Source organism: Porcisia hertigi, chromosome 36 (genome assembly GCF_017918235.1).
Source record: "Porcisia hertigi strain C119 chromosome 36, whole genome shotgun sequence".
Lineage (NCBI taxonomy): Eukaryota > Euglenozoa > Kinetoplastea > Trypanosomatida > Trypanosomatidae > Porcisia > Porcisia hertigi.
This window is the reverse complement of record NC_090595.1, coordinates 1,968,667-1,988,922: the sequence shown is the minus strand read 5'-3', so window position 1 is coordinate 1,988,922 and position 20,256 is coordinate 1,968,667. Positions and strand designations below refer to the sequence as shown.

General features: G+C 56.2%; 6 protein-coding genes across 6 annotated transcripts; all 6 read right to left on the bottom strand.

The window, feature by feature from the left end:
* Window positions 1-43: 43 nt before the first annotated feature.
* On the bottom strand, window positions 44-2,209 carry JKF63_00513 (uncharacterized protein; the record flags this gene model as incomplete). The annotated part of the gene is made up of 1 exon (XM_067896564.1): window positions 44-2,209. One exon carries the CDS (start codon window positions 2,207-2,209, stop codon window positions 44-46), a length of 2,166 nt encoding a protein of 721 aa, XP_067752721.1.
* A 1,911-nt stretch (window positions 2,210-4,120) lies between these two features.
* Window positions 4,121-5,326, bottom strand: JKF63_00512 (uncharacterized protein; the record flags this gene model as incomplete). Its single annotated transcript, XM_067896563.1, has 1 exon — window positions 4,121-5,326. One exon carries the CDS (start codon window positions 5,324-5,326, stop codon window positions 4,121-4,123), a length of 1,206 nt encoding a protein of 401 aa, XP_067752720.1.
* Window positions 5,327-6,254: 928 nt separating this feature from the next.
* Window positions 6,255-8,153, bottom strand: JKF63_00511 (uncharacterized protein; the record flags this gene model as incomplete). Its single annotated transcript, XM_067896562.1, has 1 exon — window positions 6,255-8,153. One exon carries the CDS (start codon window positions 8,151-8,153, stop codon window positions 6,255-6,257), a length of 1,899 nt encoding a protein of 632 aa, XP_067752719.1.
* Window positions 8,154-9,710: 1,557 nt separating this feature from the next.
* On the bottom strand, window positions 9,711-10,892 carry JKF63_00510 (uncharacterized protein; the record flags this gene model as incomplete). The annotated part of the gene is made up of 1 exon (XM_067896561.1): window positions 9,711-10,892. The coding sequence occupies one exon, from the start codon at window positions 10,890-10,892 to the stop codon at window positions 9,711-9,713; it is 1,182 nt and encodes a 393-aa protein (XP_067752718.1).
* A 642-nt stretch (window positions 10,893-11,534) lies between these two features.
* JKF63_00509 (uncharacterized protein) lies at window positions 11,535-11,909 on the bottom strand (the record flags this gene model as incomplete). Its single annotated transcript, XM_067896560.1, has 1 exon — window positions 11,535-11,909. One exon carries the CDS (start codon window positions 11,907-11,909, stop codon window positions 11,535-11,537), a length of 375 nt encoding a protein of 124 aa, XP_067752717.1.
* Window positions 11,910-17,761: 5,852 nt separating this feature from the next.
* On the bottom strand, window positions 17,762-19,825 carry JKF63_00508 (uncharacterized protein; the record flags this gene model as incomplete). Its single annotated transcript, XM_067896559.1, has 1 exon — window positions 17,762-19,825. The coding sequence occupies one exon, from the start codon at window positions 19,823-19,825 to the stop codon at window positions 17,762-17,764; it is 2,064 nt and encodes a 687-aa protein (XP_067752716.1).
* Window positions 19,826-20,256: the final 431 nt, after the last annotated feature.

Sequence of the window (20,256 nt, the reverse complement as noted above, 5' to 3'; positions counted from 1 at the left end):
AAATACGCACCCTGAAAAGCGCAAAGAAATAACTCATGAAGACTCAGTAGTGGCCTGCGCGTTTTTGACGCGATACACAGAGCTCCTGCGCCACACGGAACTCCCGCTGTTCAGCACGAGCCTGCTCTCGTGCTTTCATCTGCACCACCACTGCCGGCTTGCACTGCCGGCGTAGATGATGCAGCTGTGCCGGTGTGATGGCCAGCGACTGGGCTAGGCGAAGGAGCGTTGCAGCGTCGAAGAGACAAGCTGTGTGCTCGCGTAGGGATGCCAAAAGCTCGCCGGCATCATCGCCGCTCTTGAGGACACCCGCGTCGTCGAGATACTTCAGCGTGGCGAGTGTGACTTCAAGGTGTGCCGGGGTGCGCTCACCGGGAGTCGGCGTGCGGCAAAAGAAGTAGTCCCAGACATGCAGTGTTGTTTCGATGGGGAACACATTCACGAACAAAGACATGTTCCAGTTCGCCACCAGCGTCTTGACTTGCAGGCCAGCCTCTCGGAACTTTGCGGCGATGCGAGGCAGCTTCTTCTCCACAAGGTGCTCCAGCACAGTCTGCTCAACGTTGGCACCAAGCAAAGTCTCTCCGTAAAAGTCGTTGGGCAGCAGATCCTCAAAGATGTGCGTGAGTAACCAAAACACACGCTCTTCGTCGTCCAGGACGAGGAGGAGGAACGCAGCCAGATAATTGAAGGATTGGCAGTAACTGAGCAGCGGATTGCGCCAGCACAATGCGTGCAGGACGTTAGTGAGTTTGTATATGCCCACATCCTTGTCGGAGAAATAAGGGTGACAGGGGAAGGTTCGCTGAACATCCGCAGCAATAGCGACCGCATTCGGACCCGTGACGTATCCGTTGCGCCGCAGTAGCTCGGCACAGAAGTACTCGTTTTCGTCTACCTTGAGCGCCATGCCTGTCAGTGTGAGCCACATGACGCCGCGCAGGTGGTGCGGAATTCCGCACTCCCGCGCTACGGCGCGCAGCTGCACAATCGCCTCTGGAGACGCACTTGCGAGCAGTGAAACACCGCGGCAGAGGCGGTGCCACCTCCTCTCTCGTTTGTGCTCCTGCTCATCACGGACACGTCGCGAAAGGAGCTCAGCGTGAACCCCACACGGATCCGTCGGGGGCGGGAAGCCGAGTCGTGGCACGGATGACCAGTCATGCAGGCTGCTCACTGAAGTCACCGGGTACGGCGTTGGCTGCCCTGCATTTCCGCTGCTCGACTGGGGGGATTTTGATGACGTCTTCTCGAGTGCGGCACCGTTGCTGCTGCTTCTGTACGACCCACAAGCACCCCTGGCCGCAGTAGTACTCACTTCTTGGGCGGACACATTGGCAAGCCCTGAGATGCACTTGGCTCCAACGGACTCCTTCGAACCCGACCACAAAATCCCCGCCTCCAGAGTGGGAAGTGCGCCCCGTACAGCGTCGACCGGCGCCGTCTCCGTTGGAACGATTGCACAGACGACACCACCGCTGTCGTCAAAGCTACCAATCAACCTCATTTCTTCGTCGACAGCGTGGTTTGGGGAATCACAGTCGTGTGTGTAACTGGCAGGCTGCGTTGAAGGACGTTGACCGACGGCCTCACAAGTACGATCCTCAGTCATGGTGGGCGATGGCCACACATCAGCAGATTTACATGCCAAGGGGGTCGTGCGTAACGCGGACGCACTTGCCAGTAGGTGCTCATCCAGCATTACTGTCACGCTCCGGCGCTCTGATGACTTGAGGGCGCTGGCAGAAGAGGCGAGCGATGTCGACGCAGAGCCCTCATCCACCGACTTTGCGGTCTGTGTCGATTTCCATGAAGAGAAGAGGCAGTCTGGCAACAAAGCAGACACCGACGCCTCTAGCGACGACTTCGCCGAACAACTTGGGGGAGGAGAGGAGCTAGCTAATGGGGGAAGAGGTTCCATGTACTCCACACGGGATGGAGGTGACACGGAGGAAGACTGGTACAAAAACGATTCGATAGTGTCGGCTACAACCTTCTCGGTTTGACTGCATTGACTCCCCAGAGCGGCTGGGGAGGACAACAAAACTGCCGCTGGCGTCACGCAAACGCTGGGGTTATCGCCGGCAGCACTGCCCGCAGCAATAGGTGTAATGAAGTTCCTCGAGAGCAGACTGCCATCATGGAGGCGCTGGTCGCTATCCTGGCCAAAAACCGTGCCGCTCTCCGTGGAAGGTGATCCTCGTGGCATTTGGCTGGACTCTACACCATTCGCTACACCTGTTGGCGACCAAGCTCTGTCCGTGATCACTACCAGATATTCCAATATGAAAAGCGTAACAAAAAAGACTTGCAATGCGTTGCAAGGGGAGATCCCCCCGCCCCCCCCCCCTCCCGTGGACAGTCAACTAGAATATCACAGCAAAAAACCACTTCGATCACCGCTGGATCCCTTTCCCCGGTCCCGAAAAAAAAAACACATGAGCCGCTGCTTTGAGGCTCGCGACTGAGGTGTCCTCGGTTTCAGTGATTCAAGTGCAACAGCGCTTACCACCGTCGGTGTACCGTTCTAGGGTACTTCGGCGAGAGTGACACGGACTTGACTGAGCCGGGCGTGTGTGTATGTGTGTGTGTATAAGCGTGGGTGAGTGTGAAGTGGGAGGTGTCACCTGTATGATAAACCTATGCGAAGCGGACTGAATGAGGGGAGAGGGGGGGGGGGGCAGACGAGGTCCACTGCAGCACGCGTAGTGAAGGGATGACAGCACGAGAATGGAGAGAGGGTGAAACGCACGCTGGACAAGAGCACAACAAACCCAGAAATGCGGCAACAAATGCACGTGACCGCAGACACGACTTGAGTGCTTTCTGTGGATGCCAGCGTGAGAGTGAACGACTGCCCTGTCGAACTACCTTGACGTAAGAGTTTCCTCGGAGGGGGGGGGGAGGGGAAGGGGAAAGGAGAGGAGAGGAGGGGGAAGAGTAAACATCGAGTGGAGTACTTCTGTGAACTCCAGCAAGGGAAACCTCTCTGAGCCCACTCGCGCGCCTGTCTACGCGCGCGCGTGTGTGTGTAACCGTTGGCGTGGCAGCACAGATTCTTTCCTCAGGCGTCTTTCTTTACACACAGCGGCACGTGAAATCTGGCCCGTGGCCATCTCCCGAAAACATGCTCTTCTTTTTTTTTCTTTTGCCCCCTCCCACACATGGTCATCGGTCTCTTTTCAAGACGATATGCAAACAACAGAGGAGGTCAAGGACCGTGTGTTTGAGAGCATAGATGAGTGCAAGACGGTAGTGTGGCAAAACAGGAGTAGAGGGGGTGGACTAGCATATTTCTATAATAGAGGAAGAGCAACTCCAATGGCGTGCCTCGTGGAATAATAGGGCGGAGGGGAGGGGGAGTATTGCAATTAAAAGGGGCGCTGCAAACCGTCCACACACATACATATGCCCTCCGCCCCTTCCCACCACTGAGCCACCGACACTCCGGTGAACTAGTAGCAGACGCAAGCCACATGAAAGCATATAATTTCAAAAATGAGAGACGATAAAAGCAATGGTGAAAATGAGTGAAGGGTTTAGATAAATCGATATATGCGCCGATCCTCAAACTACAAAGCGGCATAGACAGGTGCGACGTGCACAGCTGTGAATGTTGCGCATTCACTTCTCGCGAACGGAATGTCATGAGACATACGCGTTTCGACGACGAGACAGGGACGGGAAAGCAAGAACGGGGGAAAAGCGATTCTACAATGATTGGCAGTAGGAGTAGGAAAGCAGTAACAAGCACTGAGAGTGGTAGACCACCAGAGTCAAAGCAAAAAAAAAAGACATGCGCCATCGGGGTTGATGGCCAGGGCAGGGCAGGGCGCTATGCGCACTTTCGTTTTTACAGATACACGTCACAGCATCAAAAACAAGCACAGAAAAACACACTGCCGATCAAAAGGATAGCGATCAGCCTGGTCGACAGATGCGGCGTGTAGGGCGTGCTCGCTCGTGCTAATCTGACCATTATATTGTCTGCGTATGTGCGCCTATTCAGTGGGGGAGGGAGGGCGGGCGGGGCGGAAACAGGGTCGTGTCCAGACAAAGGACAAGAGTGGCGCACCCCATACGGTTGAAATCGCCTTGTGAACTGACACGGACCACCAGTCTACAGATTGCCTGAGCCACAGCAGTTTGGATCTGTGTACAGACGAACCATGTCCATCGTGAACGCCGTGCTCTTCTCCATGTCATCCACCAAGACGTATTCGTTCGCCAGATGCGCCATCGCACTAGGACCAGGACCCACAATCACTGTCGGTATGCCCAGGACACCGTCGAAGTAGCCACTCTCCGTGCCACCGCCCGTCCTGTACGTCATCCTCTCCTTCCTGAGCTTCAAAGCCCTCTGTGTCACAGCAGCATCCTCTTTGCCGTTGAACGCCGGCATAGTACAGGAACGCGTCACCGTCACGTCAGCCTCGGGGTACTCCTCACGCATTAGAGGCAAAACTCGATCGTTGATGTACGCACGCACGCTCCGCTCGATTTCCTCCGGTGTCTCGTTTTCTGTCGTGCGCACCGTAAACACGAAATCGCATTGCGCAGGCACAGTATTTATTGCATTGCCGCCTTGGATCAGCCCGGTGGTGATACAAGGAAACGGGCAGTCGAACCCAGGAGCTTTGCGCCCGTTTTTGCGCAGGTCCAACGCGATCTCTCGCACCTTCGTGACAATCTGCGCAGCGTACTCAATCGCATTGCAGCTCGTGTTCATCAGCGCCATCGACGAATGGATTGCTTTGCCGCGCACCGTGACGTCCCACTGCGACATACCCTTTGAGCCGATGTACACCCTCATGTCAGTCGGCTCACCCACCAGACACGCATCCGCCTTGAAGCCCTTGTCCTTCAAGTAGGTAATAAGGTACGGCACACCGGTACAGCCCACCTCTTCGTCAAACGAGAAGGCATAGTGCACCGGCTTTGAACGCTTCATCGCCAGAAACCGTGGCGTCAGCGCCAGCACAACGGCCAGGAAACCCTTCATGTCGCAGGCTCCGCGGCCAAAGAGCTTCCCATCCTTCTCCACCATTGTGAAGGGGTCGCTGTCCCACTGCTGCCCATCCACCGGCACCACGTCTGTGTGGCCCGACAGCACGATGCCGCCCTGCATCACACCATTCTCACCAGGCAGCGTCGCCCAGAGGTTTGCATGCGTCTTTGCGGGGCTGTACAGAAACGTTGACGCGACACCGACGCTTTGGAGGTAGTCACGGATGTACTCCACCATCGGCAAGTTCGAGTTGCGGCTCGTGGTGTCGAAGCTTATAATCTTCGCCAACCACTCGCGGAACGTCGACGGGTAGGACATGGCAACGCAGGAGAGTATCTTCAATAGGGGAAATGAAGAGAAAAAGAGAAACCAAATATTAATATGAAAGATGCCCGGCTTTAAAGACTATAGAGGGTGGGGGAGGGGGTGGGGGAGGGGAGGGGCCGGCGATCGTAGTGCTGGAGGCCTCAGCGTGAGTGGGGGTTGGTAGTGTTTGTCGCGTTTGCGGTGGTCTTTTTAGGTGGTAGGCTTAAGGGTGGGGGGGGGGGGGTCGAGGCACAAAGAGTTGTCTAGCATAGTAGCCAGGCAACGTCAGGAAGGAGGCACACATAAAGTAACGAAGGAGTGAGGTGCATGAAGCTAGGGTCAGATATCGGGTGCAGCGACGCATAGTTGGTGATGGGAATGATGACCACAACAGGTTCGCTGACGATCTATGCGAGTCCTAGCAAGGGGCACAGACACGCATGTTGCTTGGCGCGGTGCCATTGCTACGCCCACTACCGCGGCCTCTTGAGCCAACAACAACTAACAACCAAGAAGGGGGGGGACGTCATGCCGCCGGAACGGAAGGCGAGTGTCTGCACAGGGGGGGGGGGGAGGGGGGGGGCTCTCTTCTCACCTCCCTGTCACCGCGCGCACGCGTGCGCGTCTCGCGAGAGGCGGTGAACCAAAGGTGAAGCGAGCCTGCGGTAAAGGAGCGTCTTTGACGCAGTGCGCTGCCGACTCGCTCCCCCTTTTCCTCCCTTCCTCTCCCCAGATTTGAAGGGAGAGATTCAACATACATAATGGAGGAGGGGGTTGAAGGGGGTGTCACGGGAACAAAAACAAACAAAGAAATAGAGCAGTACAAGAACGTTGAAGGTGAGAGTGGAGACGCAGAGGGAGGTAGAACGAAGTAGGGGGACCCGGTTCACGACGAGGCTGCTCTGATGAATGACGTGCATATAGGTATAGATGTACTTGGCTACACAAGGACGTGGTGGCATCCCTCGCTCCCCATCTCGGAGGGCGAAACGGCACCACCGGAGCGACCGCGGTTGGGTGGGGGCAATGGAAAGCACTTCAGGCTCCCTACCGATAACCGTGGTGGTGGCAACGAAGACGCTGAGGGCTCCGTCGACACGGCGCGTTGGAGTTGTGCCTCGGTGGACTGCATTTGCACTACCCAGACGGTTTGCCCGTCGGCGGCAAAGCCGCTCTCACAGCTCAGCCAACCATCGTTGACGGCTGCCCCCGCAGCGGGCACGAAATTGTTGCCCTCTGCATGAGAGGCCGCACAGTTTGCTCGAGATGCGACAGCTGCAGTTGATGTCAAGGCGCTACCTAGTCTCCGGGGCGTGGACTTTGGCGGGACGGCGCTGGCGCTGGGGGTTGGGCGAGACATTAAGATTACCTTGTGCTTTGAGTCGGCCCGCACTTTGCTTGAGGCCGCGGCTCCGCCAACAGTCCTTGGCGACCACGCGCCGCGACCCGAAACAGGCGAAGAAACGCTTGCGTCCCTCGACACCTCCCATGATTGCACGGCAGCGGCACAATCGAACACATGCAGAGTACCGTTGGCGCTAAGTGCAGCGATGCGGTGTGCGTCTTGCTGTACAGCGAGCGAGAGAACCGCGGCGGGACGGTGGCCCCGCTGGAGCTCTACAAGTAACGCACCAGTGGCGCTGTCAAAGAGCTTCACTGTCGTGCCACGCTCCGAGGTGGTAGCCAGCAGACGGCCGTCTGGACGAAAACGCAAATGCGCCACCGAGTGATGGTGCGCCGGGATGGTGCGCTGTTGCATGGGCGGTGTAGCAGCCGCACATGTACTGGTGCTAGTCGGGTTGGCCGCCGTCGCTGGATTGGTATCACAAGAGGTACTGGCATCCTCGGCTGACGTCGGTGCCCCAGGGGCCTGCGCGCCCCACTCTCCTGTTCGCGTTTGCCGGCCCGATTTAGGTGGTGGAGAATGCAGCGTCAGGACGGTCACATCCCCAGAGTACCCGCGCGCAGATTGAGGGAAGGCGACGGCGTATGTCGTGCCACCGCTGGTCATCTGCGACGGTACGGAAGCCGAAAGATCCAGCACACCGCGACGGTTCAAGGGCTTGAACATGCTCTGCTGTCGAATATACCGCAGCGTGCGGATGTCAACGAGATGGAAAAGGTCCACAGCCGCCACCAGAAGAACGGACAAGTTTGCCCGAAGCGTCAGAACTGGCGACCCGCAGAAGTGCAGTGCGGTTAAGCATGTGCCAGTCGTAGCGTCGAACAAGTACACGTAGCGCCGGCACTCGGCATCGGCGGCTTCGAGGGCCGGGGCATCAGCTGAGTTAGCTGCTGGCGCAAGCAAATCGTCCTGCTCCTCGTCGTCATCGTCTGATGACGCGGAGACATTCGCCGGTGCGGCACAGTCACCGCTGCTCCTGCAGCCTGTCAGTGGCGTGGCTCCACTTTGGTGGCTATTCACTTCGCCTTTCTCGGTCACCGTTATGGTCGACGGCACAAACACGAGCGGAGGAGTCCTAAAAACGACAGCGACAAGACTACTGTCGCCAGCCAGCGTTGCTGTGAATACAGGCGTGCGCCACAGGGCAGGGGGCGGGGCCGCAGCGTCAGTGGTACCAGGGGAACGGGGGTGGTGGTGCTCCGGGGATGCCGCAACGATGGGGGGAGGGTCGGGATGCAGTGGCCGAACCACCGCCCCTTCACGCTGCTCGGACGCCGTGATCAACTCATACGCCCTGACACCCGCTACTGTCGACAGGAGAGCGACGGTGCAGGAGGGATTTAGCGCGCAGGCAGACGGATAAAGAAGTCGCTGTCTTCCCCGACTGACGTGCATCTCTGCGGCGCAACGCGCAGTACCGGGTGCGTTTTCCATGACCTCGACGAATGCAGGGGTTGCTGACCAACGCGGGGATGTGACAGCGTGTGTGTTTGTGAAGGTGTAAGTGAGTGTGTGTGTGTCGTCTCCAAGAAATTGATGCAAAAGAGTGGAGGGAGTGAGAAAAAAAAACGAGAAAAGAGAAGAGAGACAGGAATCAACAACGAAGAGAGGTTGTGGTGCAGAAAGAAAGGGGAGCGATAGGTCAACGTATCTAGGACAACGATATGGACTCGCGATACGGCGGGGGATAGGAAAGCGGACTGAGTTTGCGAATGCCCCCCTCCCCTCCCCCCTTTTTCCACTCCACGTGTAACAGTGCACAGCTCTTCTCAGAATACGAAACGAAAGGGTTTTTGTGCGTCGCTCCATGCTGCTATGACCGCTACGTAGCTTGGCGGGGGTGACAGAGAGGTGAAGAGGCGGCTAATGGTGAGGAGGAGGGGGGGAGGGAGGGAGAGACAGCTGAGGCAGACTAGAGAGGGTGCCTCACGCTCCGCGAGAACAGAAAAAGAAGGGGCCCTACCTCATATCACTTCAGTGTAGTAAATCGCGTGTACACGACTTTCGCCCTAGGCCCCCTCGCCCTCTCTCTCTCTCCCCGCAACTGAGCACAAGATCATGCGCGTGTAGAAGACATGACCCTTCTCCACTTGGAATCAAGAGGGAGAACAACAACCCTGTGAGGCGGCTCAGCGGAGTTGTTGCCCTGCTACACAGCGCAACAAAAGTCCCACCCACGCGAAGCTTGGATCGAAGTGGCTTTTCGAAAAAAAAAAACAATGAGCTTAGCCTCGCATGGTCACCACCACCACACCACTTTTTTTTTAAATACCCTCCACCCCCCCCCCACACACACACACAGCTAAAGCCAAAGCACAGGCAGAGGGAGATGTTCGGAGGTATACGCGCTTACGTATACCACACACAAAAAAGGGGGCAGCACACAGTCCTCGTTTTAGTAAAGTGATCTACGCCACTCAATTAATTCTCACAGCTTCGGCTCCCATCTCGGCTTCCCCTCCCCCCTCTTCGTTTCTTCAACAGAACACCGAGTGACACACACACACAGAGAGAGGCTTATACTGGAATTGCTGTAGACAGGGCCTCATAACCCTAATGCACGGGGGGAGAGAGGGAGGGAGGGGAGAGGGAGGGAGGGGAGCAACTAGAGAAGAGAAAGACACCCTCCCAATGAAAAAAAAGTGAAAGGGAATTAGAAGAATGAGGCAATCAGTAGAGTCGATCGTCACGCACACCAATCGGAAAGATGCGCGTGACAGAGAGCACCAAAGAGGACTACTCATCAAAGCGCGCCTCGAGTCCGGCTGTGTTGCCCTTCTGTCCCTCGAAGGATGCGCTTCGGATCGTCACTGACTTGGGCCTTTGCACGCGTCAATGTACCTGCGATGCAGCACTCAGCGAGAACGGTGGACGTGCCTGTCTGGAAGTGCGTCATTACATATCCATATGTGTGAGAGACACGCGTGGGGGGGGGGGGAGGAGGGCGCCACTGGTAACTACCCATTACTACCAGACCAAAGTCCTTTCCCACTAGACCTCTGGTGGGGCCTCAAAGAGCATGTTCGACGCACGGTCGATGCTACGATGGCACCGGTAGAAAGCAAGCTTACACTGCTCGTAAGTGAACCCCAGCTCGGTAAGCGCCTGAATCTTTTCTTCATCCTCCTCAGAAGGAACTCGGGAAAGAATGAGGTCCTTGTCCACCAGCCTCTTCGCCTTGCCAGCGCTTGCACCGCCGCTGGCATTTTCCCTATCGCCATCGTACTCCTCCACCTGCATCCCACTGGCCTCCAGCTCGGCGAGGTCGGCAGCGTCGAAATCCCCGCCGTCACCGGCCCTGGACACTGAGGCCATGTAGCCCTGAAGCAGCGTGTTCATCTGGTCAGCCGTCTCCTCATCCATTTCCTCGTCCTCCTCCTCCTCGCCCATGGACCACTCGAGGGAACCCTCCTCTTCCTCGTCTTCGTCGCCATCCATGGTGCCACCGTGCAGCATTCCCTGTGCAGCCCTGGTGAGTTGCTCGTTGTTCATGAGTGTGACAAAGGTCTCCTGGTTTTGCGCGATTACCTGGAAGAGAGAGGGGTGGTTACGCTGTATTCGCTCCATCAGAGCCTGTGGGTTAGATAGAAACTCCTGCCGCAGCACCGTCAAATCAGGAACAACCTCCCGCAATGCATCGAACAAGTCATTTCGACCCTTGTCGTCGTCGTCGTCTTCAGTATCCTCGTCGAGCGCGCTCTCCTCGTCGACCTCTTCGTCCGCAGAGGAGGTGGAACCTTCCAGCGGATCGGTCGGCTCGAGGCGTACCCGTTTCGCTACGGAGCTCTCCAACGGCACAGCTCCACTCGAAGTAACAACGGCCTCACCGCCCACGCTCGAAGAGATGTAGCTTTTCGGCACCACCGTCAAGTGATCGCCCTCTCGCAACCCACATTCTGTGAGTAACTTCTTCTCGTCGCCGAGGTCTACGGTAGTGGAGGCGGAAGGGGGTAGACACGGCGTCGCTGAGTCCCCGTCAGCCGCGCCCTCGTGATGATCGAAACGAAACGCAAAGGCCAAAACGTTGAGCCGGAACTGAATGGCCACTGTCGCACGCAAGTTTTGCACATTTGCCTTTGGGTTGGCCACAGTGATTTCCTTTGTAACAGCCTCGCTCTCTGCCAAGAGGGACGAGTTGGCAGAGGAAACGAGGCAAGTCACCGTAAACTTCATGTGTACGCGAGCGTTTTCCCCGTGTTCGTGCCTATGCCACCCGTAGTAGTAGTGGTGGTGGTGGTGGTGGTGGTTACTACTGCTGTGGTTATGGTGGCGGTAATGATAGTTCACCCGCGTTGGTGAAGGAAAAGAAAAAGTGTGTGTGTGTGTGTGTGTGTGTTTGAGCAACAGCAAGAAAAAAGCAAGAGAGGTTGGTATATGTATTACAGAGGAGGGAGGGGAGGGGATATAGCGTATCGCTCTTGGGGTGTGTGGGCAGTAGGCTCATCTCTCACCTCCATTCCCCTCGTCTCCCCCAGACACCTACCAGCATAAACAGAAAACGCACTTCTGTGTGAGGAGGAGGGAGGTATGACCGAAGCAACGTCCACCAGGGGCACATGATGCCAGGGAAAAAAGCACAAGCTATGATTTCCGCTTGATGGTGTATAGGGGTGTGTTTTCCTCCCCCACTTTTTCCCGCAAGCGCACGGAGCTTTTTTTGGGGGGGGAGGGGGGGGGGGCGGGGGGCTCTCTTTGCCGTTGCTCCCAGCGTCACGACGGCTGAGTCGTGACCATGTGCGCCGAAGCACAATATATGGCTCGTCGGGAAAGGGGGTGCATCACCAGGGAACGCCACACCCACCTGCGTTGGGTTCCTCACCGATGTGCATGAAAGTCTACAGGCTCTGTACCAAAGGGACACTCGGCAGTGCCGGGCGGTGCCCACACCTCCTTTGGCAATGCAGTCCCGCACCACACCTCTGCAGCAGGGCAGAGGCGCACACACTCCTCCATTGCCCAGGCCGGGTTCGTAAGATTCAGGTTAAGTTGGGCAACCATCCGCGGCAGTGCATCAGGAAACCTATCGATGCGCTGCGTCGATGTCGCGGATGGCTCCGCGGCTTCCGTTCCCGCCGCCGCTCCTGAATGTAAGCACGCTTCATTGTAATCGCATACCGAGTCCAAGAGAGCCTTGCGAATACGGAGCGTGCCGCCCTTGCCGGTGGCGAGTGGATCCTTTTTACCATTCATGATGATAAAACTCACTCACACACACACACACACGGAAATGGAGGAGGAGGGGGGGGTCCGGTCGGTCGGTCGGTAAGCAACGCTCTCCACGTCTTTCTCACTTTAACCGGAAAAGTGTGGAGAACTGGGGTGATGTGAATGCCGTATTGTGGATAACCCAGCAGGGAGAGTATGAGAGAAGGCAGCGAGGGTTTTCGCTCCCACACAGACAAAAAAAAGAGAGAGAGCAGGCAAACAGCAGAGGGAAAAACAGTTGATAAAGAACCCAGATACACACACACAGGCACATGGACTTCTCCTTTTTTTACATACATGGGATTGGTATTCTCCCCCCCCATAATCTGCTGCATACCCCACCCACTCACACACCCCCTCCCTCCCCCCAATAAGAAGAGTGCGGAGGGGGGGGGGGGACTCGGGAAGGGTGAAGATGATCACGCATAGATCTGCATTGCACTCTGTAACGAACATACCATTCCTCTTTTCCTTTGGGTTGTTTCTTCGCTCAGAAATTCGTCACACTTTTCCTTGGAGCGGTCTATTTTTTTGCGTTTGTTTGCGTGTTTTCGCTCTTCGGTCATGCACCCATGCGATCCAAAAGGCGTGGCGCATCATGTCAATCGCAGTGCAGAGCACACGTGCACGCACAAGCCACGTCCACCACGCCCACATCACAGTCAACATCGGGGGTGGTCCCTGTCAGTATCGTCTGGAACGGATATGCCTGCAGACATTCTTGCCGTCATTGTTTTCGCGGCTGTGCTTCCTAACCCCATATTGCCACTGCGTCATCGCGGCCCTCTTCAGTTCAACTTGCCCCTGCCAGAGATCGTCGGAGCGGGTATAGGTATCTGTATGTGCGGCTCCGACTCGTCGTCGTCCTCGCCCTCGTCATCATCACAGTCAGCTAGTTGGTGGTGTGATGGTTGGGACACAGACAAATTAACCCGAAGGCTCTGCGCGACTGATGTGTATGTGCTCAATTCCTCGGTTGCGTCGACTAGCCCAAGCGAAGGGTTTGTGGCAGTAGCATTCTTCCACGATTCCTGGGAGACAACTCCTCCACACCCTGACAGAACCGGCACAGTGGGGGTGGCCAGGGGAGGCACGACCACTCCGTGAGTAGCGTCGGCGCTCGGGACAGTGATGCCCCCATGGGCGCCGCACAGGCTGCAAGTTGCCGCGCTCACAGTTCGCGACGCCTTAGTACTACACCTTGAAGGCTGACCACTGAAAGCTCCCGTTGGCACACGCGTGTCGGTTGCGCCTGCTTCGGGCACGGTTACAGTCTGACTGATGCGTGAGCAACGACGGGTGGTCACGGAGGGTGGTGAAGGTGAGCCGACCTTGAGAAGGTGCCGCCGCCCTTTGGCCGGGGAAACATTTCCGCGCGTTTCACCCCGCGCCCGCACCACACGACCCCCGACCGAGCCAGAGGTGAGGCTGGCGTTGCCGTTGAGTACGCAGTCTACTTCGTTGCTGAGGGCCCTCCTCGGCGCCGCAGATGAGATAATTCGGGACGCCGCTTTGGTGTTTGCCCAGTTCGCAGCCCCAGACACGGAGGCCGCGCCATCGGCCCGGAACTGCCTCTCCGTCGTCAGCTTTGCGGCTCGGGGAGAGCGAGCCTCCCACAGAGGCGGCCTAATCGTACCGACAGTGGAGGATTCGCCGCAGCTTTGGTCGGCTGCCGGTGCCTGGGCCAAAGGTGGGACCAGTAAAGCCCTCTGTTTTGTTGACAGCACACCTTGCACGCCCCCTGCTAGGGCAGCTTCGATCTGCGAGAGGGGTACGCTAGGAGACGAAGGTCGCGGGCTACTACCACCGTGACAGGGCCCACCCGGGCCCCTATAGCTTGACATCACTGCAGATGTCGACAAACATGATGGCACTGCTGAGGAGCGGCGCCGTAAATCACCAATGGATGGCGGCGGAGGCGGGGCATGAACACCCGTTTGACACGACGACGCGACGACGCATTCGTTGCTGGAATACGTTGATGTAAGGGAAGAAGGCTGGTGCACCAGCACTGGGGCCGAGTCACAGCCGTTGCCACTAATGAGATCGCTGGCGTCGCTAACAGTCACGCGACAGCCGCTCACTGAGGCAGCGGCAACGGAAAGGATGCTGGCAAAGTGCGGATTCATGACGGCGCGTGTGCCCTGCGGAGTGCGAGAGCGGGCTAAGAAAACAGGAGTGCTGAGGACGTTACACTTGAGAGTGGCATAGTTGTCTCGCTTGTGCCCTGCCACTCCGTATTCACGCGGGGTGCCGCGTGGCGACATGAGCGCCCCTGACGACATCGTCGCCGGCTCGATCGCTGCTGCCGTGAGGGGCCTTAGATGAGCACCAAACTCCTTGTTGAACCACTCCGAATTGGCACCCCAGTTATCTGCGCCCGTTTTACTCATGGAACCCGTCGTGCCTGTAGACAGTAGACGTCTTCTCAAGCCGTTCCTGGCACAGGGTGACAGCATCGCACTCCCCCGCTTCCCGCACCCTGAGGGAAGGCCCGATTGATTGTCACTCTCCTCAATGTCCTCCGCAGAGTCGTCCCCGTACTCGACTGCAGCCTCGTCGAACGTCACGTGCCGTGAGAGTCTTGCGAGTGGGCTGGCGCTGATGTTTTCTGAGCTGGACAACAAATCGGCGGGTGCGCCGACGAGGCCAGTCTCCAGATCGCCAAGTTGTGTGAGGGTCTCACAGAGTGAAATCGAGGGATGGGTAGAGGAAACGCTGCTCGCGGCCACACTCGTGGTCATTTTCATGCGTCCCCCCCGTTTAAGGATGCTGCGAGCGGGCGTTGTCGTTAGCCACGGCCTGTCTAGGGCTGCCGACCCTTCGGGGCCGCGATGAGTCGCAGCGCCAATAGAGGTGGCGCTAGTTGACGTCTGGAGTGTTGAAACGCCGCACGTCACATCCCTGTAATTTTCACTAGTAGGGGCGGTGGACGCTGTGACACCGGTTAGACAACTTGGGTGGAGGCTGGCCGCCCCGACGGACCAAGAGCCGTTGCGGTGCAATACTGGAGAAGTTGCGTACGAGGACGAGGCGTCATGGGAGGAGGTGCTGTCAGATATCGCAGAACCTTGCGGCTCAGCGATCATCGCATCGCTGCTCCGACACGGGTATAAGCGAGCATCGGCACTCGGATCTGTGTGGAGGGGGTGGGCCCGAACAAATGTGGATTGCGATGACCGAACACAGCGGCGCGTGGCGTGGGAACCGTGAAAACGCCCTCCACCTTCTTTGACGCAGGCAGAAGCACAACCTAGTGAGGCTGCGCGGCCGCCTGTCGATGAACAAGAGGATCGGTAGAGCTCTAAAGTTTGAACTCGGGTTAGTGGATAGTCAAACATGACTCGAGCAGCAGCCTCTTTTTCGCGTTCCGGAGCTAACAGGGAGCTGCGTGGCGTGCTGCAACCCGAGTAGACCCTTGGACTCTTGGAGACCCTTGCTGTTCCTAGAGCATTGCTTTGGCAGCTAGCGTCTCGACCCCTGCCAGAGCGCGGGGTGATAGGCGATGCGTGGGGACGCGCCAACTCTGTTCGGTGTGGCGTCTTTGCCAACACGATGGAGACGACTGACCGTTGCGCCAGAGATGCTGAGTCCTCGTGAGTAGCCTCTAGCCAAGGATCGCCTTTCAATACGGGTGTCTCTCCCGTGGACCCCGACTGCTTTGTTCGGTGCAGCTGCGGAGCCGTCATTCACCTGCGGGGTGGGGAGCGACGAAAAAACGCGACAATAAAGGACAGGAGACCAGTATCCGGGTTTGGGGGGGGGGGAAGTCCTCCCCCTTCCGAGAATGGGTAAAGACAAGCACCCTTCCTCCAACAAACAAGGGCGATAAAAAGAAGAAAAGGTGTCTTTGGGAGGGGGGGGCGGAGGGGAGGGAGGAGGGAGGAGGGAGGGAGGAGGGAGGGAGGACTGTCTCTGCCTGGTCTACATGCCCGCCCTGTTTGTTCACCCCCTCCTCCTCCCCTTTTCCCTGTCGTATACACGTAGGTATAAACCGCGTGGGTTATTACCGATGGGTGACGGAGCCGTGCAGCTAACTCGGACAGCTGTAGTGGCGCCTTGAGATGCGTGTGTATGTGTATGTTGTGGTGGGGGGTGCGCGAGCAAAATGAAAAGATGATACAAAATAATTTCTAGACAAGGCCCCGCAAGTGTGTGGGGGGAGCAGGGGGGAGGAGGGGTAGTCCTTTTGTTTCAGGAAGAGACGATGCGGTGCGAAGCTGAGGAACCGCTGACATGACAAAAGTGCAAAGAAACGGAAGAGAGACTCGCGTAAGGAAGAACCCACGCGCCAAGACGAGAGACATGCAAAAGAGCAACAAACGAGAAAGGGGGAGGAAGGAATACGACACACCAACATAAAAGCAGAACAAAGAGGGTGAGGGAAGGGTGTGTGCGTGGGTGGGGGGGGGGGCAAAAAAAAGGCAGATCAAGGGCTTCTTCGCGTGGTTTCCCTTGTTGGTCGTTCACAGTCCCCTGTACACGGCACAGTGTATGTGTGAATCGTACGTGCGTGAGGGTGTGTAAATTATATATATGGATATATAGAGAGATGCATATTTAAGTGTGTAAGAGTGTAGGGAAGGGAGGAAGGGGGAGGGGGGACGAGACGAGCGACAAACCGAGTGATGCTACATGGGTACCAACGCTGATAAGCAAAACAACGACGGCGGGCACACACACACACACACAGGGTGAGGTAATCCCACGAGCAGAGGAGAGGGGAGGGGGAGGGGGGGGGGGCGGGGGCAAAACAAAACAAAGCAAAGCAAAGGGGAAGGTGAGAGTCACTGATGGTTATTACCTGTGCAAAAAAAACAATTGTGTGCTTGTGGATGCGATCGAGACACTCCTCGTCAGATAATGATGGTGGTATTCAAAAAAAAAAGGTCGTGAGAAACAGAGACACAAACAAGCGAGATTATCCAAAGACATAGCGTGTGTCGGTGTGCGCGCGCAACGAGCCGTCGTTGACCCCAACGCGATCTTTGATACACGCTGAGTTTGTTGGAGGAAGATGCTTAAGGGGGAGGGGGGGAGGGGGCGGAAGCGATCTGGGACGCACACTCACATATAGATACACTCATCCTGAGGGGTGAAGGGAGAGCGAAGATGAGATGACGTCGACGAAGTGAGTGAGTATATGTTGGAATGGTGAGCGTGCGTGTGTGTGTGCAAAAAAAAAAAAAGGCAAATAAAACGGATATTAGAAGGCGTCCACTCAAAGATGGAGAAGCATGGCGAGTGATGGGGAAGGCGCTGAGGCAGTTCGAGGGGGTAAATCGCACACAGACACGTGAAGTGTTGTGCACAACACCGCGGCATTGGTTCAAAGATAGGTTGACGCGAAAAAAAACTCTCGAAAAACCTACACACACACACAAAGGGAATATATTTTGTGGGAGGTGAGGGGGGGAGGCCGGGTGTGGGGATAGAAGCTTGCAGGTTCGCAGTTTTATCCTCATCACCGCTCCTTTTCAACATCAAGGGGGGGAAAGGGGAGAGGTAAATTCATGTTCCTATATATATATATATATATGCATATATGCATACACATCCGTACACACAAAAGAAATACAGTAGTCCTGCCAACAGATAGAATAACAGCAAGAACACAAATGGAGCCAACAAGGGTTGTATGAGTGTGACACCAGGGAAGGGAGGCTCAAAAAAAAAATTCTGTGGGGGAACAAAAAGCACGCGCGCGACAAAAGAAGCGGCTGATGAGCGCAACCCGGCAAATTAAAGAGAACACAAAAACATTGCATCCTGACGTCGTCTCCATTTCTTCTCCTTTTTTTCTTCTCCAAAAAAGTGAGGAGGAGTGGCTATCCTCTCTAGTCAATCTTGATGCTGCTGTAGATCATGCGCACAAACGCAATGGATACGGTCACCCCGACAGCACCGGCGGCGAGTCCGTACAGGTACGAGACCATCCCCATGTATGCAAAGAAAATGACTGCAGAGGAGAAGCTGCTTACAGAAAGATAGGTTGTGAAGAAAATCACCGACATGCAGAATATGTGCACACCGGCGCCACCAGGTACGAAGTACGCGGTCCACCACCAGCGATGGTTCTCATAGCACAAGGTGTAGTACAAGGTCGAGATGGTGGTGAGAGCGCAGAGCAGAACCCAAATGCATGCCGTCAGGGTAAGGAAGCCAAAGGAGTAGTAGATTCGCCCCTCCCATAAATCCTGCATAATGTAGTGCAGCTCAATGTAGGTCACGACAAGCGGCACACATGGCCAGAAGGAGTACATGAACCAGGGCCGGTGACTCCATTTTTGTGCGGGGATCTCGCGAGCGAGGCGGCCGACTCGCGTCGGGTTCACGATGGGCTGCTGGCAAAAGGCGATCGAGCCACCCAGTACCGTCAGTGGCAGGCTCACAGTCACGCAGAGAGCCAGAATCTGCAACAGCGTCGTCAGCGGAATGGCCGTAGTAGCACCGTGCGCTTTGTTGATAATGAGAATAAAAACGTACATGATCAGAATCGCACCTGGCAGCGTGAGACTGCAGGTGAAAACGTGCCTCCAGGCGCGACAGTTGAGGTACTGCAGCAGCAGCCCGCACACGTAGCCACTAGCACTCGATGTGAAGGCGGCGGTCAGTAGAAGCGTTTTAAGGAGTGCGCCGCGGCGAGAAGGGGAGAGAAAGCCCATAAGGGCGACGATCAGCACTACACCAACCGTGATTAGAACTTGCACACCGTTGGCGACGAGGATTGCAAGCCAGTTTGCGTTAAACGGCGGGCGAAACACGTCGGCGTGCAGAAGTTTCCACCCCACCTCCTCGCACATGTCTTCAGGGTCTTCAGAATTGTAACGGTTGAAGTCCTTGTGCAACGTACGTAGCAACAAACCCAACACGGCAGAGCCAATGACCAGCACCATAATGAATGAGAAAATGATGAACATGACGTGGGCGCCGGGTTGGGATGCGGCAGTGGTGGTGAGGTAAAAGTCCCACCGCGTCGCCCATCGAACATTTGGGTTTTCCTCCCACCTGACACTGTACGTCCAGTACACGGTCGCCGCTTTGTTCACAACGTCGCTCATGAGGAGTTTGCGTTCGACTTCCTGTGCCCCGGGTAGGTCGGTCATCCTCTTGATGCATTGTTCGGTCCCGGTCCAAGCGATACTTTTGGCCTTGACGCCCACGAAGACCACGATATACTTCCTCTGGGCCTCCTCTGTCGCGATGTCTGTGAGGCTGTCACGATTATACTGAATCGTAAACTCAATGTGATTATTTAGCGCCGTCTCCGCATCTTTTCTACACCTCGCTGGGAGGCCTAGCGGAAACCCCCGTGCGCTCATGGCGAGGTATTTTCTCAGTTTTCTAGGGCAGTCCTTTATCTCTTCCTCCTCCACTTCGGTGGAGAAGGCAGGCAAGTTGTCAATGCTCATGTAGACTCGATACCGCTGATTGATCATTTTCGTGATGTTTTTCGAGTGCCTGTCGCGAATCTCCTCAGTCTTCTGGGCGAAGTCGCAGTGGGGGAGAGGCATACACATCACATCCTCCATCATTTTTACGGTATACAGGGAATCCAGCACGCGGTCACCCCAGATGATCTCGCCAAACGATTCCTCCTTCCGCTCCGGCTTCGCTGGTTGGCAAAAGGGCATTTTTGCATAGTCAATGGGGAACATCTCAGACGAGGACCGCAAGGCATTTACCATAATTTTCACGGTTTCACCTTTTTGGTACGAGACTTCGGATGCACCAGGGACATAAATGGCGTTTGCAGGGGTCACATATGTGGTCAACTGGAGCAGCAGCAGCAGCAGCACAAGAAGCACCGCACCCGCCAGTGGGTTATGCGATGAGATTCGATGTCTCCCAACACCGAGGCTGCTGGAGTGAATGCAGGCATGGTGAGCGGAGGGGGACATCGTCAAGACCAAAGCGCACACAGAGAAACAGGGAGCACAAGTTTCTTGTTTTCAATATTCGCCTAATGTGTTATGTATAAATGTACACTAGACAAATCCGTGGGTGTGTGTGTGTGTGTGTGTGTGTGTGGAGGGGAGGGGGGGGCGTTGCGATCCACGAGAATTAAAAAAAAAGGGGAAGTGGAAGAAGCGTATCGGAATGCGAAAGGCATACCGGCAAAGAGGCATTCACTGGAAGCTCTATCCCCCCAACCGAGGGTCTTCCCCCCCCCCATGGATACTTGGCGTATAAAGAGATGCTTCAAAAGAGTGAGCGAGTATTTGTACCCAAAAGCGCGTAGAACCGTAATAGCAGACGCATGCGTGGAACTCAAGAATTGACGACTTCGCACTATGGCTTACCACCCCCACATCGCGACACCACGGGATGA